This window comes from Argentina silus (assembly GCF_951799395.1).
Source record: "Argentina silus genome assembly, chromosome: 7".
NCBI classification, from domain to species: domain Eukaryota; kingdom Metazoa; phylum Chordata; class Actinopteri; order Argentiniformes; family Argentinidae; genus Argentina; species Argentina silus.
Genome location: NC_139661.1, coordinates 9,187,144 through 9,213,645, shown reverse-complemented (window position 1 = coordinate 9,213,645; position 26,502 = coordinate 9,187,144). Strand labels below are relative to the sequence as shown.

Sequence of the window (26,502 nt, the reverse complement as noted above, 5' to 3'; positions counted from 1 at the left end):
GGGTGTTTCTGGTAAGTAAGGTGTGTTCAGTCACATCATTTGTGCAGGAATAAGAGAGCTGTCAATGTCTAATATTGATTTGAGGCTTTGTGTTTGCCTTTGGAGTCTGCTGTTGCTGTCTGTCAACATGAGGACCAACATGAGTTGTCAATGAAAGCCAAGGAAGCCATTATTAGGCTGAAAAATCTGAAAGGATACGTAACCAGCTGATCTACAGAGGCTTCACTGCAAAGTGCAAACCATTAGTTATCCTCAAAAAGGATGGTCAGGTTCCAGTTTCTTAAAAAGTATCTAAAAAACCTGCAGACGTCTGGAAAAAGGTCTTGTGGATAGGAAAAGATTAATATTATCATGTACCAGAGTGATATGCATGCAAGTGGAATGTTTGGAGAAAAAAGGATCTACAGATTTGCAGCATGTCACCTCATCTGTGAAACATGGTGGAAGGGGACCCATGGTTTGGTGTAGATGCCACTAGAACTGGCTAAGTTGTCTTACTTGATGATGTAATTGCTGACGGCAGCAGTAGTATGTATTCTGAAGTGTACAGAAACAACTTGTCTGCTCGAGTACAAGCAAATGCAAGCAAAGTACAAGCAAATTAGCAACAATTTCTAAAAACCTGTTTTCACTTTGTCATTATGGGGCATTGCGTGTAGATTGATGATGAAAAAAAAATAATTGAATCCATTTTAGAATAAGGCTGTAACATAACAAAATGTGGAAAAAGTGAAGGGGTCTGAATACTTTCCGAATGCACTGTAGTGAGATAATGACCCAAAACATGCTGCCATAGCAACTAGGGAGTTCAAACAGTTATTGCATGCAAAGGATTGTCAACCAGATCTAAACTTTTAGAGTATAGAGCCAACAGAATTAAAAATGCTTCACTGTCCCATTACTTACACAGGGCACTGTAAATAATATTTCATCTAAAATATGTATAATGTGAGTCCTTTACTATTTGAACCCAGTAGTTTGGTAACACATAGGGAAACAGCTGTCAAGAACACTTTGCATGAACCACCTGCACATTTGGTTAGAAACTCACAAGAGTTTGATTACAGGCATGGGCTAAAATAGCATCTGGTTCAGCACTGGGCAGGGCAGTCCGGTTGTTTTTTTTAAAACGTGCAAATTCAATGGTGTTTCCACCTTCCACCCCTGTCATGTTTCTAACACATATTCCAGAAGAGGAACCATTGGTCTAGCTACAGTACAGTACATTATTTCAATCAAAATAAGTACTGTCACCCATTCTCTAGGCACATCCAATATATCTTTATTTTGTTAGGGGCCCAGAATGATCTAGTAGACACACAAAGTGGTCAAATGTTTATGTTACTGTGTCATGTGTTTATGGTGGTATTTGAATCAAAAGACCAAAGTGTTCTCACCTTGTTGTTGGTACCCTGGCCTTGGCGTGAGAAAGCAGACACTCTTCCAGCAGTGCATTATGAGGCTTGCTGCCTGAGAGTAATCACCTGTGTAGGATTGACAATTACCTGCCCAACGAGATCTAAATCTCAACCTACTGATTACTGGACAACTGTGAGACTGGAGAACCGAAACGTAGCCCCTGCTAACAAAGCAGAAGGCTGTAAAATATCCTGAGGGGGTGGTAAAGTCCTCCTGATTGTCACATGTGTAAGTGTGGCAGTGTAGATGGAAGTTATGATGGATGTGTGACTCTTATGCAATGTTAATGTCAAACATGACATAATTACACAAAGTTTCAGTGCCCATTCTCACATTTAGAGTATGCCAGATCGAGCCAAAGGCTTAACATCCCACCAGCATTCCATTAACAAAGACATGCCTTTGATGTCAAGGCATTTTTCCCACCAGAAGTCTCCCTCTGGGACTTTCTATTGTCTTTGTTCTTCGACTTTCATATCTGTGTAATAATAATTGTTTTTTTGTTTGTTTTTCTAACTTCAACAAAACAGGTGCCTCTTTTGAGGGATTGCATATGCTTAGTTTAAGCTTTCTGCAATACACACAGGTGATTTGTTTATTTGTGGGGTACATTGTTTTTTCCCTCCAAACGAGGATAAATAAATTTTCCAAGATTTATTTTGCTGAATTTAGTGGAAGCCCATTTTCTTGGTGGGATATTGATGGGTAACAACATCTAGTCTGGAATGTTGACCATCTTTATAAAATGCTTGTGCCATTGTGTTTGACATGAACTGTAGAATCAGACCCAAAACAGTAGCGGAGGACTAGTCATCAAATGAAACTGGAGAAAATATGTTTCTGATAATCGGTCGTCTTTTCACCTACTTCTTCCAAGCATGAAAAATGTGGGGATTTGATGTGAGCGTCTCTTTCCCCCATCTGCAGTTCCAGAGTGTAATGGTAGCAGCAGTGTTGGCTGGTTGGGGTGGGGATCAGGATGGATGCAACTCATGTGGTTAGCTATGTGGGAATGATGTCACCGTCTGGTCCACACAAGATCCCATCGAGGCCTATGTGCTCATACTCCCTCTCCGGGTATTTGATACTGAAGAAGAACATACTCACCTCAAGACTGATCTAAACATGCTTTGTAAGTTTGAAATCAAACAGCCTGGTCAAAGACATGTAAAACACCAAAGATTAAATCTTACTGAATGTGAAACTGACCCCTGAAAGATAGGTTAGACTTTTAAGGTGATTTTAGTAAACTCAGCTTTCTAAGTCTTTACTGTACAAAGAAGTAACCATAAAGATAATCATTTCCAGTTCTTCATCTGGTTGTGCTAGCAGTTGTTGCTCTGCATCTGAGAAGCTTGTTCCTGCAGAGTTCCAAGTAATGGGCATGGAGAGTGATGCTTTCTGAATGGGATTTGGGGGGATTTGGTGGAGCATGGTGGGTGGTTTTTAAAGATTTAAACAGTGGAATTATGATGTCATTGACTATATATTCTATAAGTAGGCATATGAAGTCTTAATACAGAACTATAAAAGGTAGATATTGACCATGTTTTAGAGGGATATTCCGGAATAGAAATTGTTACATAGCCTTAAGAAAGGAAAATTAAGTGAATTACAGAGTTCCCGCTGGTGACTGGGACTGCCATTAACACCTTGTCTGTGGCAACCCTATTATGTTCTTGCCACATGTTTGTAACACTATTCAGAACAAGCCCGAAAGGGATGATTATTATTGCAAATAATAGTTTCAAAATCACTGCATTACACATTGCATATTTACAATTTAATTGAGCATACCTGGCATTTAATGGTGTGATGACATTCAAGGTTCACTCAATGACCCAGTTCAGACAACTGTTTTTCTCAGCTGCCATGGTGACCAGTAAACATTGCCATCTTATGCGTTTCATCTTATAACGACTAATTGCCAGTCCAGTGGAAATGGTCTGGGTAAGAACACGCATATGTTAATCAACACCTTCACTAACGGCTCAGTTACGGGTAATGGGAAATGAATGTGTCATCTGGAAATATATGGCTTCATAAATTTGGCTCAACAGTTGTGTGGAGCATTGACAAAATACTTGCCAGCAAATCTTGTTAATGGTTTTAAAAACATGGTTTTAACAGCTTTATATGTATTCGCCATTACGGTCTGAGAGTTTGTTGTCCTCAGGTACAGTACGACTCTGAAAGCAAAAGGTTCATGAAACAGCTACATTACACACTGTTGACAATTGTTGATCGAATACCGGAGAACTTACTCAAAATGTCCACAGGCAGGCATTGGAACCTCTATCGAGACTCATTGCTTTTGCATGTCCAATGTTGTAAATCAAGTGCAACACCCAATTCAAACACAATGTAGAGGTCATCCTGGACTTATTGCATCACACACTGTAATATTCCTTAATGTGTTGTGTAACAAGATAGCTGGACAATATTTCTAGCACCTCACATCTCATGGGTGGGAGAGACTTACTCAACATCACCGATGTACAGTACAATGAAGGCCAAACACTGATGAGTAAAAATTGTGGTTGGGAGCAGAAGACATTACTCATATTGCTATTTTTGAGGATTCTAACTGACAGAACTTAAACGGTTAATGTTGTTGATGCAGTGTATTACCATTTAAAACTGGCATTTTTTTCAGGTCATTCAGTACCCTTGTGGCATTGAGTGGAGACTGAAGTATCTTCCCAGACATGTTTATGTTTTGGACACTATCATGGGATAATTCTTTATACAGGATACAGACAAGGAAAGACTAGACCTACTGCAGTAGCCTAGTTCTTGTCCCAAACTCCTGTTCTTGGAGGATCTAATGCAGTAATGCTGATGGTTGCGGTAAGAGCTCCTTAGCCTCCACACACTAATGGGGTAAACCGTTGTGCTCATTAGAGCTGAGTCCATAGCGTTTCCATGTGTCCTGACATCCTGACTTTATAAAGCAGTAGGGGAGACAGGGCTATAAAAGCCATCCCTCAGCATGCACAGGCCCAAACAGCTTCATTTCCACAAATACTTCATGTTTTATAGTAACACGGAAAAAGCCCCCAAGACTGCCCTACAGTAGACTGCATGTGTTAGTGGAAATTTGTAAACGTTAATAAAAAAAGAGGCTCACATTTCTGTGTGTAGCCCAATTGAGGTGCGGTCATGCTGTTTTCCTCAGAAAGTACTGCACATTTCCTTTTGATGAAATGTTTTATTGATTTGTGTGATTGTTTGCTTCCTTCAAACATATAGCTGTTAAAGTCCTAATGATAGTGCTCCTCTACCCATTGCCAGTGGTTCAGAATTATTTCTCTATAGAGCAAACTGCAGGTATTGTATTTTGGGTACACATGTGCTGAAGTAAAATTTGATTGTATTGTTTAGAAACAGAGTGAAGTGGAAATGAGACAGTCCTCCATATGTGTAGCTCTAATCACAGGGGATATCTACAGTCACAGTGTGGAGACCAATCCAATCATCTATGGCACTGGAGAACTTGTTTGAAAACTGTTTGTTGATTTTCATTTGAGGATAGGGTGCCCTCTTGTGCCATAACACAAGAGGGCACCCTTTCACCAAGCATCTAAATGGTTACCAAGACAACTTATGGATATAATGTATTTGTGGACCTCTGTGAATTAGGGACTCTTCTACCCATAAGCACTTTGAAAGGAAATCAAACAAATGAAATGTCACAGCCAATGTGCCATCTTATTTATTTTTATCAGGTGTGCCAAACAGTTTGAATGGCATATACAATATTTTCCATACAATCCATTATGCTGAACAAACTAGGCCTATCCAATGAACTGAGGAATTGCTTCTCATGACTCTAGATTCAGCTTTATTATGTGAGTTGTAAGTAGATGAAAGTGTTCCCTGTGTGTTTGTTGGGCCCTTTCATGTTTGTATGCAACTACACCCATAGGAAAAACCACAGCCTTAGCTTTATTGTGTGAGTTGTAAGGAGATGAATGTGTTCCCTGTACATATCGGTGTGTGTCTGTTGGGCCCTTTCCTGTTTGTATGCACTCAACTACACCAATAGGAAGAGCCAAAGCATGGGAAACAAGCCAGTGCAACCCTACCTGCACACCACACCCCATATCTTCCTTCAAATATTTCATTTTATGCTCATGAAATTCTCTGCCTAACTTTTCATGCATGGTCATCTTTTTTGTCATCTTTCATCTCTGCTGATAGGTGGTGGCAGCATCTTCTCTCAGGGATGCTGTAGCAGATGTGGAGGGTACACACGGACTATGCACTGGCTCTTCCAACCTGTTCAAGTTTGTTTCCTCTGGAAAAAGAACACGGTTAGAAGCACAAATAAACTCATATGGTCCTTGGAATGAAAGAAGTATAAAGATTGACAGACAGTGGAATATATTTACCAAAGGAAGGAACCAATTTACTTTCTTTGGTATATTTACCATTTGTGCTCAGTTCTTCATCTGAACTGTCCAAACGGTCATCGTCTGCTATACCATCCAGAGGTTGCTGGTGCTCTATTATTCCAGACAGTAAGTCACTCAATTCATCTGTCTTGTCTTTTTTTGGTGGTCCACCACCAGTATTAAATTGCTCTCTTCTGATCTCTGCATTCTCTCTTTAAAGCCAGTTCAAGGTTCTTCCACAGAATCTATAAAGGCAGATATCATTCAATATAAGTGATGTCACAAAAATATGAATATGAGAAATGTGAAATACTGATAATAATGAAGATATCTCACCTGAAGTTGTTGTACTGTTCTTGTGGTTACATTTTCATTTGCATTGAATTCACTGCAAATTGCAGCCCAACCACTCTTTTTCTTTTGCTCAGTACCAGCAGTATGGTTTTTACTTTCAATAACTGGATGGTTTGACACAATTTGTTTTAGTAGCGTTTTTTCATGCTCACTAAAGTTTCTTGAACTAATTATTTTTGCCTCTGCCATTGTTTTGTCTCAAGATTCACACCAGTAATGGTGTTTTCTATTCCTTTCCGGGTTTTTATGAGGACCATTAGACCAACAGCATGGGCTCATACTTAACCTAATGAGGCTTAACCCAGGTGTTCTCATTTAGGCTTACTTACCGTACTCCAGTCCTCCATAGTCTCCGACTAACTAAGCCAAATTTAAGCCATGTTCATGAAAGCTACTTAAATGTCCTAGTTTAGTAAGACCATATGTGTACTAGTTAAACTAGTTTCAATTAAGTCCTAGAGTAGCTCTAATCCTCCTTCTTGCAATCGGCTTTGTTTAATCCAGAACAGGCTAAATCTACAACTGTTGTAAGATAAGTCTGTGCAAGTCGTTTGAGTTCAGACAGCTCAAACAGGCATTTTAGTCTGGGACTAGCCTTAAACCTTGTCTGTGAATCTGGCCCATTAAGGCCTACTCCTGGCTTAATCTGAGCCCTGTCTGTGAAACCAGCCCCAAGAGAGTTAACTCCCTTGGCGGAGCTGCTAACGGGCCTTACACAGGGTCATTACAATATTTTCTACCTCGACCTCTGTGCTAAATTTGGTGATATTATTAACCATGAGTCATATGATATTAATGAATTGCATTGAGACAGCGTGTTCATTCTTGGGGAGGGGCATTATCGAAGTTGCCCGAATAAAAGCAAAATAGCAGGGGTGCATAGTGGCGTAGCACACTAATGCGCATACCACATAATCGCAACGTTCCTGGTTCGATTCCGACCCTCGACACGTCTTGCATGTCATCACTCCTCTCTCCTTCCTGTCAGTCTCTACTGTCTGTATCCCAATAAAGCAGAAATGCCCTAAAAACATATAAAAAATAAATAAAAGCAAAGTTGTCAAAAAATGAATCCATCTAAGATCTATTCATTGCATACATTATGTAGTTGAGAGTGCACCAAAATGCAGTTTCTAGCTGTAGAGCAGGAAAGAAATCTCCTGGGGAAGGATTCCTCCTGAATGGGTTGTGCATAACCTCTGTAAAAAATGGACCCTGATGAAATCATTTGAAATTGTAATTCAAGTTATGAAATGCATACTTTCCACATTGAAAATAGTATGCAGAATCCACATGTATATTAACCCAACATCCACTAGTAAAATAATCTTAAGTATATGGTAGGCTATTGACCCAACACTAACATGTAGGCTTACAGTTTTTCTCGGTTGCTTGACCACATTTCTTGAAACAGTATTCAACTCGTCAAAACATACTGGGCCACACTAAGAGGGGTCCCTCTAACAGAGATATGTGCATCATAGTCGTCAACCAGCACATTCTCAAGATTATACAAGGTCAATGTTGCATCCCGGTACACAATGGGGTCCAAAATACATCTGACTAATACGATCAACTCCAAGTTAAGAACCTCATAGCAAATGTTTCAGGAGATGAGAACCCAATCTTGAACACACGAAGGCAACCTGCTCATTATAGCGGCCATAATGGATTCACAGAAAAGTTAAATTGATAGTCTGTATGGATATGGTTACAGTATATAACACAACTCAGAAAATAGTCTTTTATCATACATTTATAAATGATGAAACACACACACACACACACACACACACACACACACACACACACACACACACACACACACACTCACACACACTCACACACACACTCCACAGGTTTTTTGGGTTGTTGTTTTTTTTAAAGTAAGTGTTGCTCATCTATACTCTTGGCTTATTCTCAAGTTCACTCTCAATCCCATAGCAAATGCTGGCAGTGCAGAATCTTTTCAGCCCAATTTGTAAACGCATCTGCTTACCCATTGCTATTCAAACCTGCTTTGATAGTGACAGAGCTTTTACTGGAAAGTACGCTGGGATGTGAGCCATGCGCCAAAGGCTATGGACTGTGTAGTGTGTGGGCCTAATGGGGTGATAATGAATAATTAACTGCTATGAATATGTGAGGGAGAGGCTCTGACAGTTGCCTGTTGTACACTGCCATTTATTCAAATCAAGACCCATGGGATTTATGTACTATAGGACGTGGTGCTTTGAACGGGGAGGGGTGTTATTTCACGGAATATCATCCATCCCACAATATTGCACCATATCAATTCCTCGTCGACTAGGCTACATGTAATACTGTATCGCAAGCGATAACCTTAGTATCATCAGGTATGTAAACCAGGAATTGTGTATGTTTAATTGTGGATCAATAACAGGTGCAACACTAATGGCATTATTCCTCGAATTAAGTGTGATTATAGTCAGTGCGACAGATGATAATAGTGGAACTCGGTAAAACAGCGAGCGTGAGTTATTGTCAAGTTCAGGTTCAAATGTACAACCTGTAATGTTGCTTCCTGTAATGTTGATTATTATATGTTAAAAAGAAAAAAATTGGACAACTTGAGTAAAACAGTAGGCTTAGCTACAGTGTATCTCACTCAGTGTATCTCCTAGACTACAGTATAACATGGTCAACTTAGTTAATGCATTTACAAAGCACACTACATTATTATCAAGTATGTGTATTGCATATATTCATTGATCAATAATTCATGTTAATAATGCCATTGATTAATCTAGCCTATCAACACTGTCTCACATTGTGAACATTGTGAAATTCAGTATTGTGGATTAAGGTCTTAGATTTCGCATAGAAAAAAAAAAAACATACAACGAAATTAAAGGTAAAGAGTATGCCGCAGTAAGCCTATTATGCAATACCTGTTCACTATACTGTTTCACAGCAATTAACAAAAAAAACCATTCCGATTAGGCTACTGTTTCATTTATTTATTTATGATCATATTTATAATTCAACAGAGCAATGTTTCAACTTATTGCATTTTCACTTAGCCTATCTATTAGTTTTTCAGTTGTTCAAATTGCTGTATTGCTAATATCAGATATATGTGCTCAACTTTCAAAACTCTTGTGAACTCTTCTAATGAAAAACACATATAAAGCACATGCATCATCTACTGTAACCACTTTTTCATCTCAGTAATTCACTGTGTTATAGTTAAATACATATTGAAATACATTTCAACTGTTCACAATGCAATACTTGCCTATAACAACACTCTCTCAGAGTCATTACAGGAAATCAATAACTCTGATGTCAAATATGTAATTTACATTTAAATTTATGGCATTTAGCAGACGCCTTTATCCAAAGCGACTTACAACAAATACATTTACATACATGTCTTTACTGTAATGATCATACCCTTACATTACTGTAATACTGCATCATCATTCCACTGTCCATCAGCCATAGATACTCAGGTCAACGAAAATATGTCAGGGTCTAACTTAGTTGCAACCATAGGCTTCACACTCGGGTTGCACACACATTCATAGATTAAAACAAAAAAACACACCACCACACTGTATCGCTGAGCCAGAAGAGAAGATCTTTTTTTTTTTCCTGCGGCGTTCGTCTATTTCATGTGCCGGTGTCGTGTCAGTAGCCTCCCTTGTCAAATATTGTTCCCCCTTTATTAATTGTGGTTTTAAAAGGTATCTAAAGCTAAACTTTGATGATGGCTTACTTACATGTCATCATTGCATTCCAAGTGTTGTCATGCATTGTTAAGAATATTGTAACATTTATTATTGAATTCGGAACATTAATTGATGTTATCGTGTGTGAATGTGTCAGTTTAACACCAACATTAATCAATTTGTTTTATATGTCATCTTCACGCATCAGCAAGGTCTTACAGATGAATAAATGAAAAATATACAGATTTTGAATTCATAATTATTTTAAAATAGCCGATCTAAAGTGCATGGGAATATCACATCTGTTGTAATACAAAAATGTGATGAACAAGGGTATACCATGATTGATAATGGTCACTGTAGTAGTAATTATTCAGAATTGCAAAAGTTCAATAATATAACATGAATATTCATGACATCGTCAATGACCGTAATTAGTCATCATGAAACTGCTTTGGAGAACTAAGTTCCATAAGTGCAAGCCACTTTCATTGTTATTTTTACAATATTTTCATTAGATTACTCTTCAAAACTTTCTGTCAGATCGGGAACACTATCCGGCAAGGAAACACTATCTAACACGACACCTGTCGGCTAATCCTAGAGCATGTCAAAGAAAGTCTTGCACAAAACTGTCATTCTTCAAACAACGCGTAATGTCGAAGAATCCTATTTTGATGAGAGGGAAACATGCATTAGCTGGCACCCGGAATACACCACCGCTGTCACGGTATTTTTCCTTTTTTTTTAAATAAAGAATTCTTAAATTTGTTATAGGTCTTTTTGAGTAAAGGGACCCGAACGGATTCGTGACAGTCAGACCCGTACCCAAACGGATCCGTTAACAAGGAGACTTGAAACCTGACGGGTCAGATTGGGTTCTAGCCCTGACCAGTTTACACCGGAGTGAATACAAAATAGTTGGCCCACAAAACTTGGTCCACAGTGTGCCAGAGCGCGCGTTCTGAAGAGGCAATTGCACGCACATATCTGATATTAGCATCAAAGCAAAGTGTATTGTCTTGATACAAAATCATACTATTGCTTTGTAGTGACTAAACTATTAAAAGCCAGATCTTGCATGGGGTTATAAGGGTGCCTGCAACTTGCTGAATTTATCTTAACAATAATGTTTGTCTCCCCACAATAGGTCTAGAATCACAGAACTGGATTTTGGTGGACAAAAAGTATGCAGAAATTGAAGTTTGTTCTTCTAATATCCATTGCTGCTGTAATATGTGCATGCCTTTATATCAAATTGTTCAATTATGCCATAACAAACATTTACTCTCCAAAGACTCATAATCATAGCTGTCAAATGATGGAAAGTAAGCAAACAATAACTCCCATTAAAGACACAAACCATGTAATGGTCTCTGCCTACAAAGACCACAGACTGCATGGGGCTACTCGCATCATTAGTATCATCAAGAGAGATAGTCTCCAGCCACTTTATTGCATTTTCTGTTGTCAACATCATTGCCATTGTGGCTTTCTGGCACAAATTGAAATGCACAGTGACCATTTTGGGTTCCCCTTTGTGACCACAGATGTCTTGTGTCTGAGCCAACCTATGTGCACTGCGACACATGTCACCATTTCAATATATTCAAACACCACTGATAACCAAGACCAGCACTTCCTGTCCATACAAAACAAAGAGAGAAGAGAGGATACATTTCCATACAACTTCACTGTGTGCATCTCAAGCCTTTTCGGTGGGTACAACAATGTCCTCCAGTTTGTCCAAACTATGGAAGTGTACAAACTAATTGGAGTGCAGAGAGTGGTCATCTATAACACCAGCTGTGGTCCAGACCTGCAACGAGTCCTCCTTAACTACAGGGAAGAGGGCATACTTGAGATAGTTCAATGGCCCATTGATCAGTTCCTCAACCCTTCCAAAGGCTGGAATTTTGTACAACACAAAGGGGATCTCCACTACTATGGGCAGCTGACCACTCTGAATGAATGCATCTATAGGTACATGTACCAGTCGAAGTATCTACTTCTCAATGACATCGATGAGATCATTATGCCTTACAAACATGCCAATCTGCAGCTTTTGCTGGACGACCTCCAGCATCAGCACCCAAAAGTAGGAGTCTTCCTCATCGAGAACCACATCTTCCCCAAAACCCAATTTGAGGACAGTGGCAAGTTCAAGCTGCCACAATGGAGGAACATTCCAGGGATCAACATCCTGGAACATATTTACAGAGAACCCTCGAGGAAATCTGTTGTCAACCCCTCCAAGCTGATTATCAACCCCAGATATGTAGAGCAGACATCTGTGCACACTGTACTGAAGACTTCAGGGGAGACACGATGGGTGCCCCCTGATGTGTGTCGCATAGTGCATGTTAGAGTTCCTCTACAGGGGAGCCTCAAAAAAGATCAGCTGTTGGTGGACAAAAAGCTGTGGGAATTTGAAAAGGTTCTGGTTCCAAATGTTGATAATGCATTACAAAAATCAGGACTGTTGCTGTCATGATACTGATTTTGAGATTTTTGGAAAATGTTTTGCTTCTAAGCCTTTTTCAGTTGAACAACTGTGATGCTTATAGGATAAACTAATGCATTGACAAACAGAGTGCTCCATGATATGAAAACACTTCAAATGATCTGCATCATGTTGGTAGAGAGATTGTTGAATGTGTTTCCCTCTTAATGGACGAGCTTTGTAATAGGATATTAAACAGGAAGAGATTTATGAGCGTAAACAAAACAAGTTAGACAAGACAAATTTAAAAAAAAAACAAGGTCATGAGGAGAGCTAAACAGCCTCTTATCTAAGTGTAGACTGGATTGTTGCATCCCTCCCAGAAAGAAAAAACAAGAAGTTGTGGTTGCATACAGTACTGATATCAAGCAGGAATAAAAGTGGCCATGGTAACACATTGTGTTTGTCTGATTTTTTGGGGGAATTGAACTAATCAAGTTCCATGAGGATTGTGAAATCAAGTTATCAATGTATAACTCCTTATGAATGCAAATGTGAAGGACTGTCATAAACTGATAAACTGTGCTTAACTGGCACATCAGATATCCAACTTAAGATGGATATATTTGAATTGGATCAGTCAGTTAAACCGCAATGCACTTACAATAAATTAAATTTGAACTTGAGACACTTGTGGAGGCAGATCTGTGCTCTCTCTTTCAGTCATTTCCTTGTTTGTGTTCAATTTGGCAGGATGTGGTTCTGTTATAAAATCTTCAAAAGACTTTAAAACAATGCCAAGAGATTGTGAACTTTATAAAACTTTACTGTTATTCGATGCACAATGAGACTTCAGCATAGCACATATTTAAGTCAATGCTACTAAATGTCTGCACAGTTACTGGGGAAGGAAGGACAATATAACATATTGTACATACTGTACTGTATCAACAATTTTAACACCACGTTGGTTGTTACCCCTGTACATGGATTTTAATACATGGTCAACTTAATCCAGAGAGTCAGTGATGCCTTCGATTGTGTGTCTGTAAATTCATTTTAATTTCTAAAATTCATACATGCAAATGTTGTATGACAATGATCATTGTAGCCTGGTATGTGTATCCTCAGTTCAGTATGAAATTGTATTGAAAATATTATACAGCCCAAAAACCATTGACAATATAAAATCAAGAATTAGGAGCTTTAACTCAACAGTGTCAATAAGTCCTGGATAAAATATTCAACATCAAAATACAGTGAAATACTTAAAGAGAGGTTTAATTAATTTTCTGCATTCAAAATACAATGGTTGAAGTCCTCAAGAGGTAGTGCTGTAGGTAACTGAACTGAATATTAGCTGTTTTAATGGCATATTTGTGTCAATACTTGTGGCATAACACATTTCATACACAGCTACCTATGATTCTGGCTGATAGTAACACAAAGTGAGCAAAAAAGAACCATCCCACAGGATTTCTATTTGCAGTGGCATTGAAATATTGGTTAATTCAACGTACAATAGGAAAAAAGGAGCAGTAAATCCAATACCTCATTGTGCATTATGTTGCCATATTTGTACTGTATTTGGGTTTGTTTTTGTGTGTGTTCAGGTCACAGAATGAGCTTTTGCATTCTAATTGGTTATGCATTCTACACTGCTTCTCTTCCTCTTTGAATCACCCATTCACTTTTTCCATTCTCCATATTTGGGCTTGTTTGAGTGTGTATTCACTGAGTATGCATAGATAAGTGCAATCAAACGCTGCTACTTCCTGCTCAGATGGAAATGCGTAACCCTAACCGTAACCCTTAAGTTAAAGGAGCAATCTGGGAATCAAACTATAACAAAGTGTTCTCCCACCACTTTATTTGGTAAACAGTTGAGAGATGGGGCTGGAGAAGTGTAACCACTCTCAAATACAAAGACAGAGCTATGGATGCAAGGACTGACCATCCATGAGATCAAAATTATACTTTTAACCATGTTTTGAAGCTACAGTATACATTGTTTGTTTACAATGACATTTCCAAACAATGGAGTAATACAAGTTTATATTTTGGGTTCTGATGGTGTAAAACAGTTGAACTAAGCTCATGAGGCATTTTTTTAAGTTAAATTTTGCAATACCAGATTGCCCCTTTAAGCAATGCTTTCTTTTACTGTAACCTTTAGTTCTTGCAGCACAAGCACCATTTGACTCCTGATCTTGCACAGACATCCTCCCAGGGACAAAGTTATTTGTCCCCCTGCTTCAAGCTAATGTCATCAACTTAAAAACACTCAAGTACATTCAGAGTAGCACCTTACAGCTTCGCATGATCACAATTACTTTAAAAAAAGAATAGAAAAACACTTGAGATAAAATAATATTGCCATATGTGTTACTTTTCACAATATACAGTGCCTTCGGAAAGTATTCAGACCCCTTCACTTTTTCCACATTTTGTTATGTATTAAATTAAAATGTATTAAATTAAAAGAATTTGCCATCAATCCACACACAATAACCCAGAACGACAAAGCGAAAACACGTTTTTTGAAATTTCAGTAAATTTATTAAATTTTAAATACAGAAATACCTCATATACATAAGTATTCAGACCCTTTGCTATGACACTCTTAAAATTAGCTAAAATGCAAAAATGTCACCAACAAATGACTCAATAAATTGAGTAAATCTTAATGCAAGGATAATAGTTAATGTAATTTTAGAATTAATATCTTTGTTTTTATAGGGTCTTTGATTTGCATAGGAATCAATTACAGACTGTGCAGATTAGGATGTCACTACCAACTCAGCAAATTTCATAATTTTCTCTTGATCCTGACAAACTCCCCAGACCCTGCCAGTGACAAACATACCAATAACTTGATGCAGCTACCATTATTCTTCACACGGGAGATGGTGTGGATTGCATGTGCTGGATTTGCACCAAACTTAATGCTTTGTAGAGTGACTGAGATGATGATGTCCCATCAACTGTGCTTTTTCCTCTCCACTATTCAACTTTGTAGATTTTTGTAAGTCTCCCCAGGCCTCAGGGTCGCATTCCTGAGAGGCCTTGTTCCTCTCCATTTGCTCAGTTTGTAATGACAACCTGATCCACACAGTGTGTAATTGATTCCTATGCAAATCAGAGACCCTATAAAACAAAGATATTAATTCCAAAATTACATGAACTATTATCCTTGCATTAAGATGGACTCAATTCAACTTATTGAGTGACTTGTTGATGCCATTTTTGCATTTTAGCTAAGTCATAGCAAAGGGTCTGAATACGTATATAGATTAGGTATTTCTGTATTTCAATTTTAATAAATTTACAGAAATTTCTAAAAACCTGTTTTCGCTTTGTCATTCTGGGGTATTGTGTGTGGATTGATGGCAAATTATTTTAATTTAATCCATTTTAAATTGAGTCTATAACACAACAAAATGTGGAAAAAGAGAAGGGGTCTGAATACCTTCCGAAGGCATTGTAAATAGCTGCACGCCATTGTAATGCTATGGAACCATTGTGGCCTTGTTCATTGTAATTATAATTAATTCAACCAAACCTATTAAGGCCAATATTCTTTTTAAGAATATATTTTGTACAAAACTGTGTCCTCACAATTTAAGGTTCATTTCAATCCAGTTTACTACATCACAGATACGGGTCCAAATCTCCATGTTATCTTCTCTGATAATGCCTTGTCTTATAATTAGTGCTTTCTTGGCATAGCAGGCTCTGTGTCCCGGGATGTGGGGGCACTGCCCAGGTTAAGGTCACTCTGGGCAACAGTCAGTTCCAGACCAGCCAATGGGCTCAGTAGGGGTATCTGGAGATGGATATGTAGATGATGAAGATACTCTGGTATGTAATCTTCCCCTGTGTAGAAAGGGTGGTGGCCTGCACCCTCAGACGCACCAGTCCTGACCTCTCCAGGGCCCGCAGGGTGTAGATGATGCCCCGGCCTGCCTCGTCCCTGATGCCAAACACCTGGCCCCCTGCCCCTGCCTCTCCGCCCTGCTCCAGGATGGTAAAGGACGTTCGCTCCTGCAGCACCCCTACCTCCGAGAAGGCCGACAGGCGCACCACATTGTGATTGGCTGGGATGCCAAGGGGGAGGGTCAGCAACTTATACTGTAGTAGCAGAGGGGACCCCCCGGTTGCACAGTCCCGAGAGCAGGGCCTGTAGCATGTCCTGTTGCGGAGAGAAAAAAGGAGCATGTCTAACTTTCAGAAGAACTCATACCATGAAGTTTATGACACACAGTCTATACAGTGGCTTGATTCCTATCAGAGACCCTATAAAAACAAAGATATTAATTCCAAAATCACATGAACTATTAATATGCATTAAGATGGACTCAATTCAACTAATGCATTAAACTTGCATTTGAGATCATTTTTAAAGTGTCATAGCAAAGGGTCTGTATACTTATGTAAATGAGGTATTTCTATATTTCAATATTAATACATTTGTAGACATTTCTAAAAACCTGTTTTCGCTTTGTCATTATGGGGTATTATGTGTGGATTGATGGCAAAAAATTATAATTTAATACATTTTAAATTGAGCCTATAACACAACAACATGTGGAAAAAGTGAAAGTGAAAAATGTGGGGTCTGAATACTTTCTGAAGCCACTGTATATACTGCAATGGTGCATGCATGCATGGCACAACAATATAAAGAGATTGGTGACTGTGCCCATCAGTTATTCAGATCTGTCTTAACCATCAGATTAAAAGTCCACTCCTTACCCCGGACTTCCGCCTCTCTGATAGGATGCTGGGCAGGGGGTGTCCAGACACTGATACCCTCCACGAGTATTGAAGCACATCTGGTTGTGTCCACACTGGATACCTTGTACTGCACACTCATCAATGTCTGGAAGCATCAGAAATTAAACTCAATGTTTTTCTCTTAATGGCAACAATAAATAGTCATGATGGGTGGTTTATGTAGTGTAGTGTACTGTATGCGATCATACCTCTGCAGTTCTTGCCATTGGGTAAGAGCTGGTAACCTGGGGGACAGAGGCACTGGAAACTTCCTATGGTGTTTCTGCACTCATGTTGACATGGGTTCCTCAGGAGACACTCATCCACATCTGTACAAAGACGAGTCACATGATAAGGTGAACACCAGCAACACAAGGGAGAAACACTTGATGAACCACTGTTCAAAAGCAACATCTAAATTGTCTTTGGATGAAAATGAGTGATTGCCAAACTGACTTCCGATGCCTTTGCGAAGGCCACTCACCGACACATGTGCCATCCCTGTTGGTGTAGCCCAGGGGGCAGCTCTGTCTGGTGATGCGGGACACCCCATGGTTCCTGGAGAGGATGGGCCTGCCCAGGGAGGACACCAGCTGTGGGCGCAGTCTTGCCCTGACACGTGTGCCATTCTTGAAGCCCTGTCCTCGCTCTAAACCAGCACAGGAGCGCCCATCCCCCAGTAACACAGTGCCCGGCGGGCACAGACACCTGAAGCTGCCTGGCACATTGCGGCACTGGTGGGCACAAGGACTCGGCGTCTGCAGGCACTCATCAATGTCTGAAAGGCAAAACTCGACTTAGACTACTGTAATGGCTCAATAAGTATCTGTACTATGAAATGCTGGTAAGCGTTAATAATGTTAATAATACTAACCATTTAAGCATTAATCATGTAAGCATTAATCATGTAATGAATGTTTGTCTATAACAACTGTGTGACCTGAGAGTCACCCTTTGAGAAGTAGAAGTATTGCTTATGAACTGTAGAGAAATAGAAATATTGCTTATGAACTGTATTAAAAACTAGACATGAGGATGTGTAGCTGACAAGGCAGTTGTGAAGAAGTTGTACATATCACAACTGTTTGAGGTGACCCAACTGCTTCAATGTGGAAAGGCAGATAAGAATATGTGAAGAACCACCCTGGGGGGGGGGGGGGGGGGGGTTGAAAGTATAAATGTATGCTTGTAACTTTGTTTCGAGCTCTCTGTTTGTTAGAAACAGACTGCCATGCTTGCAATCATTAAAATAAGTAAATAAAACATATATTGTGTACGTGCCTATTTGTGCAGAGTCTCACCAAATACTAAGTAGTAACCCTAGATCTCCACGACACTACTCAAAACAGATTTTATTCATTCAATAGTCATATTCATAACATACAATTTTGTGGAGTCAAACATGTATGAGAGAAGGGAGCGTCTTACCCAGACATGGGCGTCCCACGCCCTGGGAGCGGTACCCTCTGGGACACACACAACCATACCCCCCGATGGTGTTCTGACAGACCTGGCTGTAGCGGCACATGTGACTCCCATCCTGGCACTCATCCACATCTGGTCACAAAGAAAAACAAAAACATGCCAGAGCTGCCAAACCTGTACCTGCAAGCATCTACTGTGCAGTGAAAATGATAGTGTAGCACCATACCCACGCACGCCCCATTCTCTGCTTTGGTGAAACCAGTTGGGCAGCTGTCGAAACACTGATATCCTCCCTCTGTGTTGCGGCACTGTTGGTGAGCTGGGCACACATTCCTAGTACACTCATTGATGTCTGTATAGACACAAGCATTGAAAGATAGGAAATGCATTAACAAAACTATGGATTTGATCTGAAATATGATCAATAAGCAGAAGTTGACATTTTGATTTAGAAACATGGCTGACCCAGACAGCGGTGACCAGAGAGCTGGTAGCCAGGGTGGCAGGCACAGCGGAAGGAGCCCAGGGTGTTGAGACACTGGTGCTGGCACGGGGAAAGAGAGGACTCCTGGCACTCATCCACATCTGAACAAACAGTTCACAAGTCTCAGTTGCCGTAATACCACAATTTATCATCCATTATCACCATTGTACAATACACCTTCGTGGGGGCTATCATATTACAGGTCAAATTCAAATGAGAAACGGCTGAAATAACAAAAGGAAGACTTGCCTTCACAGCTGGTTGCCATGGCACTGGGCTTGAACCCGGGGCCACACTTGGCCTGGCATCGGTATGTGCCAACTGTGTTGACACACTGTTGGTTGTAGTGGCACATGTGGGAGCCCTGAGCACATTCATCAATATCTGCAGAGTACAATACCAGTGTTATGTACACTTTCATACAGCACTTATACTTATACGTCTAGTGCCTTCAGAAAGTATTCAGACCCCTTCACTTTTTCCACATTTTGTTGCGTTATAGAGTTTAAAATGGATTAAATTAAAAGAATTTGGCATCCATCCACACACAACACCCCAGAATGACAAAGCGAAAACCATTTTTTAGAAATGTCAGTACATTCATTCAAATTGAAATACAGAAATACCTCATGTACAGTGCCTTCGGAAAGTATTCAAACCCCTTCACTTTTTCCACATTTTGTTGTGTTACAGACTACATTTAAAATGGATTAAATTAAAAGGCTCCTGCCAATCATTCACGTCACCATCTCCACCTACTATCTACACACCTGCGGCTCGCTCCTCATCACCGTTTTTGTGTTTTATACCCTGGTTTTCCATCTACTCCCTGCCAATTCATCATAGTGCTTCATACCTATACATCCCAGCAATATCTCGCCTGTTGTTTCCTGGTTTTTGACTGTGTGTTTTTGGACTGTGTCTTTGCCTAACCCCTATCGGATTATTTGCTTTTCTTAGGACTGCCTTATCGTGTTTCAACCTCCGCCTGGAAAACCCTACCCACCTGCCTACCCTGCCTACCTGCTCTGTCTGCTCTGCCAAATCTGCCTGCCCAGTTTACTCCGTTCCCCATTTCCTGCTTGTCCCTTATTAAATACTCTATTATTTCTTGACCTGTGTCCTGACTCTGTGTGCTGCACTTGGGTTCACGAGTTCTGATACTTGATATCCAAACTTCTTCCATTTAAGAATGATGGAGGCTACTGTGTTCTTGGGGACCTTCAATACTGCAGACATTTTTTTGTACCCTTCCCCAGTTCTGTGCCTCGACACAATCCTGTCTCGGAGGTCTATGGACAATTCCTTCGACCTCATGGCCTGGTTTTTGCTCTGACATGTATTGTCAATGATGGGACCTAATATAGACAGGTGTGTGCCGTTACAAATCATGTCCAATCAATTGAATTTACCGCAGGTGGACTCCAATCATAGAAACATCAATGGAAACAGGATGCACCTGAGCTCAATTTCGAGTGTCAAAGGAAAAGGTCTGAATACTTATGTAAATGTGATATTTCAGTTTTTTATTTTTAATAAATTAGCTAATTCTAAAAACCTGTTTTGGCTTTGTCATTATGGGGTATTGTGTATAGATTGATGAGGGAAAAAATGAATTGAATCCATTTTAGAATAAGGCCGTAACATAACAAAATGTGGAAAAAGTGAAGGGGTCTGAATACTTTCCGAATGCACTGTATGTCAGGGGAGGCTAATGGAGGTAGAAATCAGAGGACAGGCTCATTGTACCAGCCTCCACTGGTATAGGTAATCTCAATGCCTAAAAATATATAGTAATGAGAGCAAAACTATGTTGTGGCTTGAGTAGAAAAACAACATGGAGGTCATCCATTCATCAGTGTTTTTTGCATTTGTTTTGCATATTTTCTACTCCAGACACAATATTGTTTTGTTCTAAAGTGTATTTACAGTTTTTGTAATTTTTTGATATAACTTAAGAGTTGGCTGTGTGTTTCCTTGGCCTGACCTTGGCAGGTGTTAGACTCGGCGGAAATGGTGAAGCCAGAGGTACAGACACAGGAGAAACCACCCATGACGTTGTTACAGGAATGAGAGCAGGGGGACCGGAGAGCACATTCATCCTCATCTAAGGATTCAAGATGTACAGTTCATGAACATCATACATTTGAACTAATTTAAAAAAGATGTATTAAGAACATACATACATACAGTAAAAAAAACAGCAAACATACCAGCACAATAAGAGGCTGTATCCAGGACAAAACCTTTAGGGCATGTTTCTCCATCACCCTCTGAAGATAAAGAGCACCATGTTCAATCCATGAGTACTGTCGCTGCATCCAAACTTTAATACTGAAAAAATAAACAGTTTACTAGCTAGATTTGTCACAGACCTGGTATGAGCAGTGAGGCTGTGATCTGGAAGTCCAGACTGAGAGTGAACATGCTGTAGATCCCACTCATCCTGGACACCTTGAGCAGCTGGAGCAGGGGTCCCTGGCGCTCCTCCCTCCCCTCATATACTATGGTGTGGTTACAGCGCAGCACCATGGGACTATCTGCCCTCTGGTGGGCCTGGGACGACCACGAGTACAGCTGCCCTGGACCCGTCTGCACGTACGACTCATCAAACTCCTGCACAACACAACACAATCATTGTCAATAGATCGATTGCAGAGATATCAGAGACATACAGATCACTGTCATGCTAAATCTTGAGGATAGGATAGGTTAAGATAGAATAGAACAGGAAATCAGCATGTACCTGCAGATTCAGATGGGAGGTTGATAATGTCGGAGGGACAAAGCCATTGATGACAATGTCAATTAGGAGAGCCCCCTCAGAGTCCAGACCTCTGGCCACATGGGTTAATCGAAGGATCTCCCCTGGTTGAACACATATACAAAAGTCTCAGAACAAATACTAACCCCCATGTCAGTAACATACTGTACCCAAAGGAAGATACTTAATACTTAGATAACACTTGAGCTGTCATAAGTCTAAAACCAAAATGGAAAAATGCAGTCATGGAGAAATATGCCATCTGCTGGTTGTGTTTACTACGGTATGTACAGTTTCATACAGGGACGAATGGTTGATGTGAAGATCTGTATTAGTTGATAAAACAACAGTTGGGACTACACTTACGGTTAAGAAATAACCTCAGAGTTTCCTACATAATGTAATTGGTCACTACAGGGCTCACCTGTCTCAAACTCTAGCTGAGACTCCTGTCTGAACAGGCCTTGGGTCAGTGAGTAGCCATTTCTGGCTGCTCCGCTCTGCAGCACCGTGGTCCAGTAGATGGGCGCAAACACAGACACCAGCACCCGTAGCAAGGGACCTGGAACACACAGCAGCATGACCTCATCTGAACTATGCACCGTAACTCACACTGAGAACACGATAAATCATGTTCTAAAGGCTAGGACTAGATCAGGATCAATAAGCTTATCAAAGCAATAAGGCTAGGATCAATAAGCTTATCAAATTACATGATCAACATAATGCAATTGGTATCACAGAAGGCTTGCACAGTGTTTGCTGACTGACAACATGGGTGTTTCTGCCAGAGTACTATTGTATTACTGTTTGAAGTGGCTTCCCTATTGTCACACTCACCCACACTAGGAGGTATGTTGTCCAGGTGAGCCTGCAATGTGCTGGTGCCCTCCTCTGGGTTCTCTGTGATGTTAGCCTCCAGGAAGGACACCCCAAACTCCCGGTCATTCACCATCCCTATCAGACTGCCTCTGGCCTTACGAGGAGACTCGCCTTCAATCACCATAGACAGAGAGAGAGAGAGAGAGAGAGAGGGAGAGAGGAGAGTGTTTGAATAGGAATCCATGATCACACTCTGTACTCTGTACAATCATATCATTGTGCTGATCAAATGGACAGCATCTGTCAAGAGATCAGCCAACTATACCTGGACAGAGAGCAATCTGACACCTCCTGGAGTCCATACTGGGACCATCACATGTTCGCCCCCCATTGACTGGCTCTGGATTGTTGCACAGCCTGACTCGCTCTTGAATCCCTCGTCCACAGGTGGTGCTGCATGGGCCCCACTCCTCCCAGTTAGAGTAACCCCCATGAACTGTCAGGAGAGGGAACATTTGTTTAACTATCTCTTGCTCGGTGCAACATGTCTTGGGTGTGTTGTTGGTGTGTGTTCAAATGCAACTATTCAATTATTAGTTATAAGAATGCAATTATTCTTTGATGCATCCATTTATCTAATGAAGCTAGAGTAACATTTAAGTGCACTGTACGGATGTTTCAAACACATCTAAAAAAAAGTGAAGTACGTAGATGGATGCTGTGTGACAGTGTTCATGGTTCACTCACTCTGCACTTTGAGAGAAATGGTCCTCTCAGCAACTCCAGCCTCACTCTCAGCCACACACTGATACTCCCCTGCATCTCCACTCTGACACAAGATGGGGACAGATACATTTACATTCCAATACATTCCATTTATGGCATTTACAGACGCCTTTATCCAAAGTGACTTACAACAAATACATTTGTTTAAGTAAGTGAATCATCTATCCATCAGTCATCATAAGAAAAAGTATTAATTTATTTACAGAAGAGAAACTTGTACAGGGGGGTAGTGGGGATGAAGAGGTCTTTAGGAGGGACAGTTAAGATGTAGCCTGAAGAGATGGGTCTTCAATCTATGGCGGAATATAGCTAGTGAGTTACAGTTGCCATGTGAGGGATAGAGGACTGACAGAGCACTCTCTGACAGGGGCACATTATCATTGTATCACTGTAGGGGGATTGATATGCTTTTGCATATCGCATTTTGTCTGCATTATTTGAGCGAGAAACTCCACCGAGAGTGAACAGCATTGGTTAGTGCATATACAGACTTGCACTTATTCTCATCATTTTCTGACATTTTTCGGAAAAGCAAGTTATGTTTTTTTCCATTAGCTTATTTAAAATAAGTGTGAGTATGGCATCAGGAAGAGGAAGTATCACATTGTATTGAACTCTGTGGGAAGGAGAGTCATCTGTCTCTGAGAAAGTCTCAGCTGTAGGGCGTACAATTACAGCATCAATTAGAGAGTTAACAGCATTACAGCCTGCAGTCCAGTAAGAGAGCCTGGGAACATCCATCTCTCCGCTCCCTCTCTGGGTAATACTGTTAGCCCAACAGAACTCCTTCCAATCTGATTACGGCCAGACAGATTGGGACAAGACACAGCTGCTGAGTCACACAATGTTCCATGAGTCAGGACTGCAGATCAATTTTAGATTGGCTACTGGGGATTTGAGATGCTGCTCCATTATTTTGTTCTCATCGAAATTCTTCACCATTAATTCTCATAAAAGAATAATTATTTTAGCTGAGTCTCTTTCTTGTTTGTGTGGGCATTTTCATAATCTAATCTACTGACTTTCTGAAGGAGATCTTGATTTTCTGAAGGATCGGGTGGTACTGCAGTGGTCCAGCCAGTGATACTGGAGGTTAGAAACAGGTGTCAGGTGATGGCTGTGTTTACCGAGACACTGTAGATGGCCAAGGAGCCATTATGAAGAGGTTGCAGGCGTAGAGAGCGGAGAAGGGGTCTCCCATCACGTAGCCAGCGCAGGACAGGGCTGGGGTCTCCATGGACAGGGCAGTCCAGCATGGCAGTACCACCTTGGACCACAGTCTGGGAGGTGTGGGCCTCTCCCTTTAACACTGGAGGCTCTAAACAGGACAGAACCATCACACATGCATCAAACATATGTCAAATCCAATACTAAACATAAACAATATGAAATATGTGCTCACCTCTGATGCGGACAAATGAGAGTGCTCGGATAGTGCCCACGCTGTTCTCTGCTATACACACGTAGGTTCCTGCATCACTCATAGTCACGTTCTCTACAACCAGGGAGCTCCTGCCTGCCTCATCCACACTGGTGCCTGACAGAGAGACCATATTACAGATGTATGTAATGCTTGATCAAGATGGCAACAAGATGTATGACGATTCATCACAGAATAGATAGGAATCACACAGAACATTGTGGGTGTCAGTGTGTCTGAAGGACTTGTTGAGAGTGTGTGTGTGAGGTAGGTGACAGACCAGTTGCAGACCAGTACCTGGATAAGGGCTGTTGTTGGCAGTCCATGAGATGACAGGAGTAGGTGTTCCCTGAGCGTGGCACGATAACGAGAGGCTCTGTCCTTTGTTCAGGGCAACGTCGCCAGGTAACTCTTTGAAGGCGGGCCTCATGTTGACTGACAGACGGATGTCTTGTCTCACAGAGCCTGCTGTGTTGGTGGCCACACAGGTGAACACACCGCCATCACCTGGCTGCAGGAGGTTAAACATGCTCATCAGAATATTCACCTCAATGACCTTGACCACATAAAGACAACATAACACAGAAACGTATCTCTGACCTCTGCCCTCTCGATGATCAGCTCTCCAGATCGCAGCACAGTGAATTTGCCCGGTACGTTTGGCACCATGGCACCATCCTTCTCCCATGACACCCTGGGCTCTGGCAAACCCTGAGCCGCACACGGTAACAAAGCCTGGAACCCCTGGATGACTGTCAGCTCCGGCTGACCAGCTGGAATCAAGGGCGGGACTGAAAGAGAAGCTCAGCTTGTTACTGACAGATCAATACATCCATTGAACATCAACAAATTCAATCAGTCCAATGAATACATTCAGGTTATTCAAGGTTATATTAGCATTTAGGTTCCAGGAATACAACACCATAATAATAATTAATATTATACCCCGGAGATAGAATAGTTTGAGCTGAGATTTGTGTGTAGAATATTGATTCATAGTGTCTCACTCAGTATGACCAGCCTCATGTCATGGCTTGCCCTTCCGGCCAGATTTTTGGCAGAGCATGTGTACATGCCAGCATCGCTGCGCTGGGTGGCAGTGATCTTCAGGGTGCCGTTGGCAAAGATCTGGATGTGAGCCCCCTCTGCCAGGGGCCTGCGTTCCCTGTGCCAAAAGACCTCAGGCTGGGGCTGCCCGTCTGCCGCGCACTCTAGGCTCACAGGCTGACCCAGCACGGCCATGTACTCCATCCGGGGCACGTTCAGAACAGGAGGAACTGGAGGAACCAGAACGCATGGTTTTTTAGTCGTCACAGTAATTCTACGAAATGAGTCATTGTCAAGGGGCTTACAATTATTGCGATGATGTTACAATGGCAACAAGTGTCAACAAGGGCCTCCAGATTGAAAACAATATCCTCCATGCTCTCCTGGGTCGTGAAGTGTGTTACCTTGCAGGACAAGTCGTGTTCTGCCCACAGCTGTGCCAGCTTCATTCTGTGCCAGGCACTGGTAGGTGCCCGCATCCCCAAGTGTGACCCGAGAGAACTTCAGTGCTCCGTTAGAAAGTAGAGCCAGTCTGTGACCTGTAAAGCCATGTAGAGAAAACATAAATACCCAGTATCAGCATCCAACTGCATGATTTTGATGGATTAAAAGAATAGGAATTCAACATTGTTATGATAGATTATGTGTTGATTGCAGTGTCATCAGTGTC

The 26,502-nt window shown here is 41.0% G+C and overlaps 2 protein-coding genes across 2 annotated transcripts in view; one reads left to right on the top strand and one right to left on the bottom strand.

Annotated features, from left to right (window-relative positions):
* The first annotated feature begins 8,482 nt into the window (after window positions 1–8,482).
* Window positions 8,483–12,683, top strand: LOC310806540 (uncharacterized protein). Its single transcript, XM_083672680.1, has 2 exons — window positions 8,483–8,527; window positions 11,016–12,683. The coding sequence occupies exon 2, from the start codon at window positions 11,055–11,057 to the stop codon at window positions 12,357–12,359; it is 1,305 nt and encodes a 434-aa protein (XP_083528806.1). The 5' UTR covers window positions 8,483–8,527; window positions 11,016–11,054; the 3' UTR covers window positions 12,360–12,683.
* A 2,931-nt stretch (window positions 12,684–15,614) lies between these two features.
* The window catches only part of hmcn2 (hemicentin 2), a gene marked incomplete at its 5' end in the record, with an annotated part of 41,779 nt that continues 30,891 nt past the window's right edge, over window positions 15,615–26,502 (bottom strand). The window contains 22 exons of the mRNA XM_083673041.1: window positions 15,615–16,500; window positions 17,064–17,190; window positions 17,294–17,413; window positions 17,569–17,862; window positions 18,513–18,641; window positions 18,736–18,861; window positions 18,975–19,094; window positions 19,243–19,377; window positions 20,981–21,100; window positions 21,207–21,266; window positions 21,369–21,609; window positions 21,740–21,861; window positions 22,182–22,319; window positions 22,598–22,750; window positions 22,905–23,075; window positions 23,327–23,408; window positions 24,493–24,683; window positions 24,768–24,902; window positions 25,083–25,296; window positions 25,386–25,576; window positions 25,793–26,062; window positions 26,237–26,371. Of these exons, the coding sequence (XP_083529167.1) occupies window positions 16,122–16,500; window positions 17,064–17,190; window positions 17,294–17,413; window positions 17,569–17,862; window positions 18,513–18,641; window positions 18,736–18,861; window positions 18,975–19,094; window positions 19,243–19,377; window positions 20,981–21,100; window positions 21,207–21,266; window positions 21,369–21,609; window positions 21,740–21,861; window positions 22,182–22,319; window positions 22,598–22,750; window positions 22,905–23,075; window positions 23,327–23,408; window positions 24,493–24,683; window positions 24,768–24,902; window positions 25,083–25,296; window positions 25,386–25,576; window positions 25,793–26,062; window positions 26,237–26,371 (3,653 nt within the window). The 3' untranslated portion in view covers window positions 15,615–16,121. The remainder of the gene's footprint in view (window positions 16,501–17,063; window positions 17,191–17,293; window positions 17,414–17,568; window positions 17,863–18,512; window positions 18,642–18,735; window positions 18,862–18,974; window positions 19,095–19,242; window positions 19,378–20,980; window positions 21,101–21,206; window positions 21,267–21,368; window positions 21,610–21,739; window positions 21,862–22,181; window positions 22,320–22,597; window positions 22,751–22,904; window positions 23,076–23,326; window positions 23,409–24,492; window positions 24,684–24,767; window positions 24,903–25,082; window positions 25,297–25,385; window positions 25,577–25,792; window positions 26,063–26,236; window positions 26,372–26,502) is intronic.

What these genes read in the sequence shown, in the direction of transcription:
- LOC310806540 (XM_083672680.1), top strand. Translation starts at nt 11,055, where the DNA reads ATGCAGAAATTGAAGTTTGTTCTTCTAATATCCATTGCTGCTGTAATA.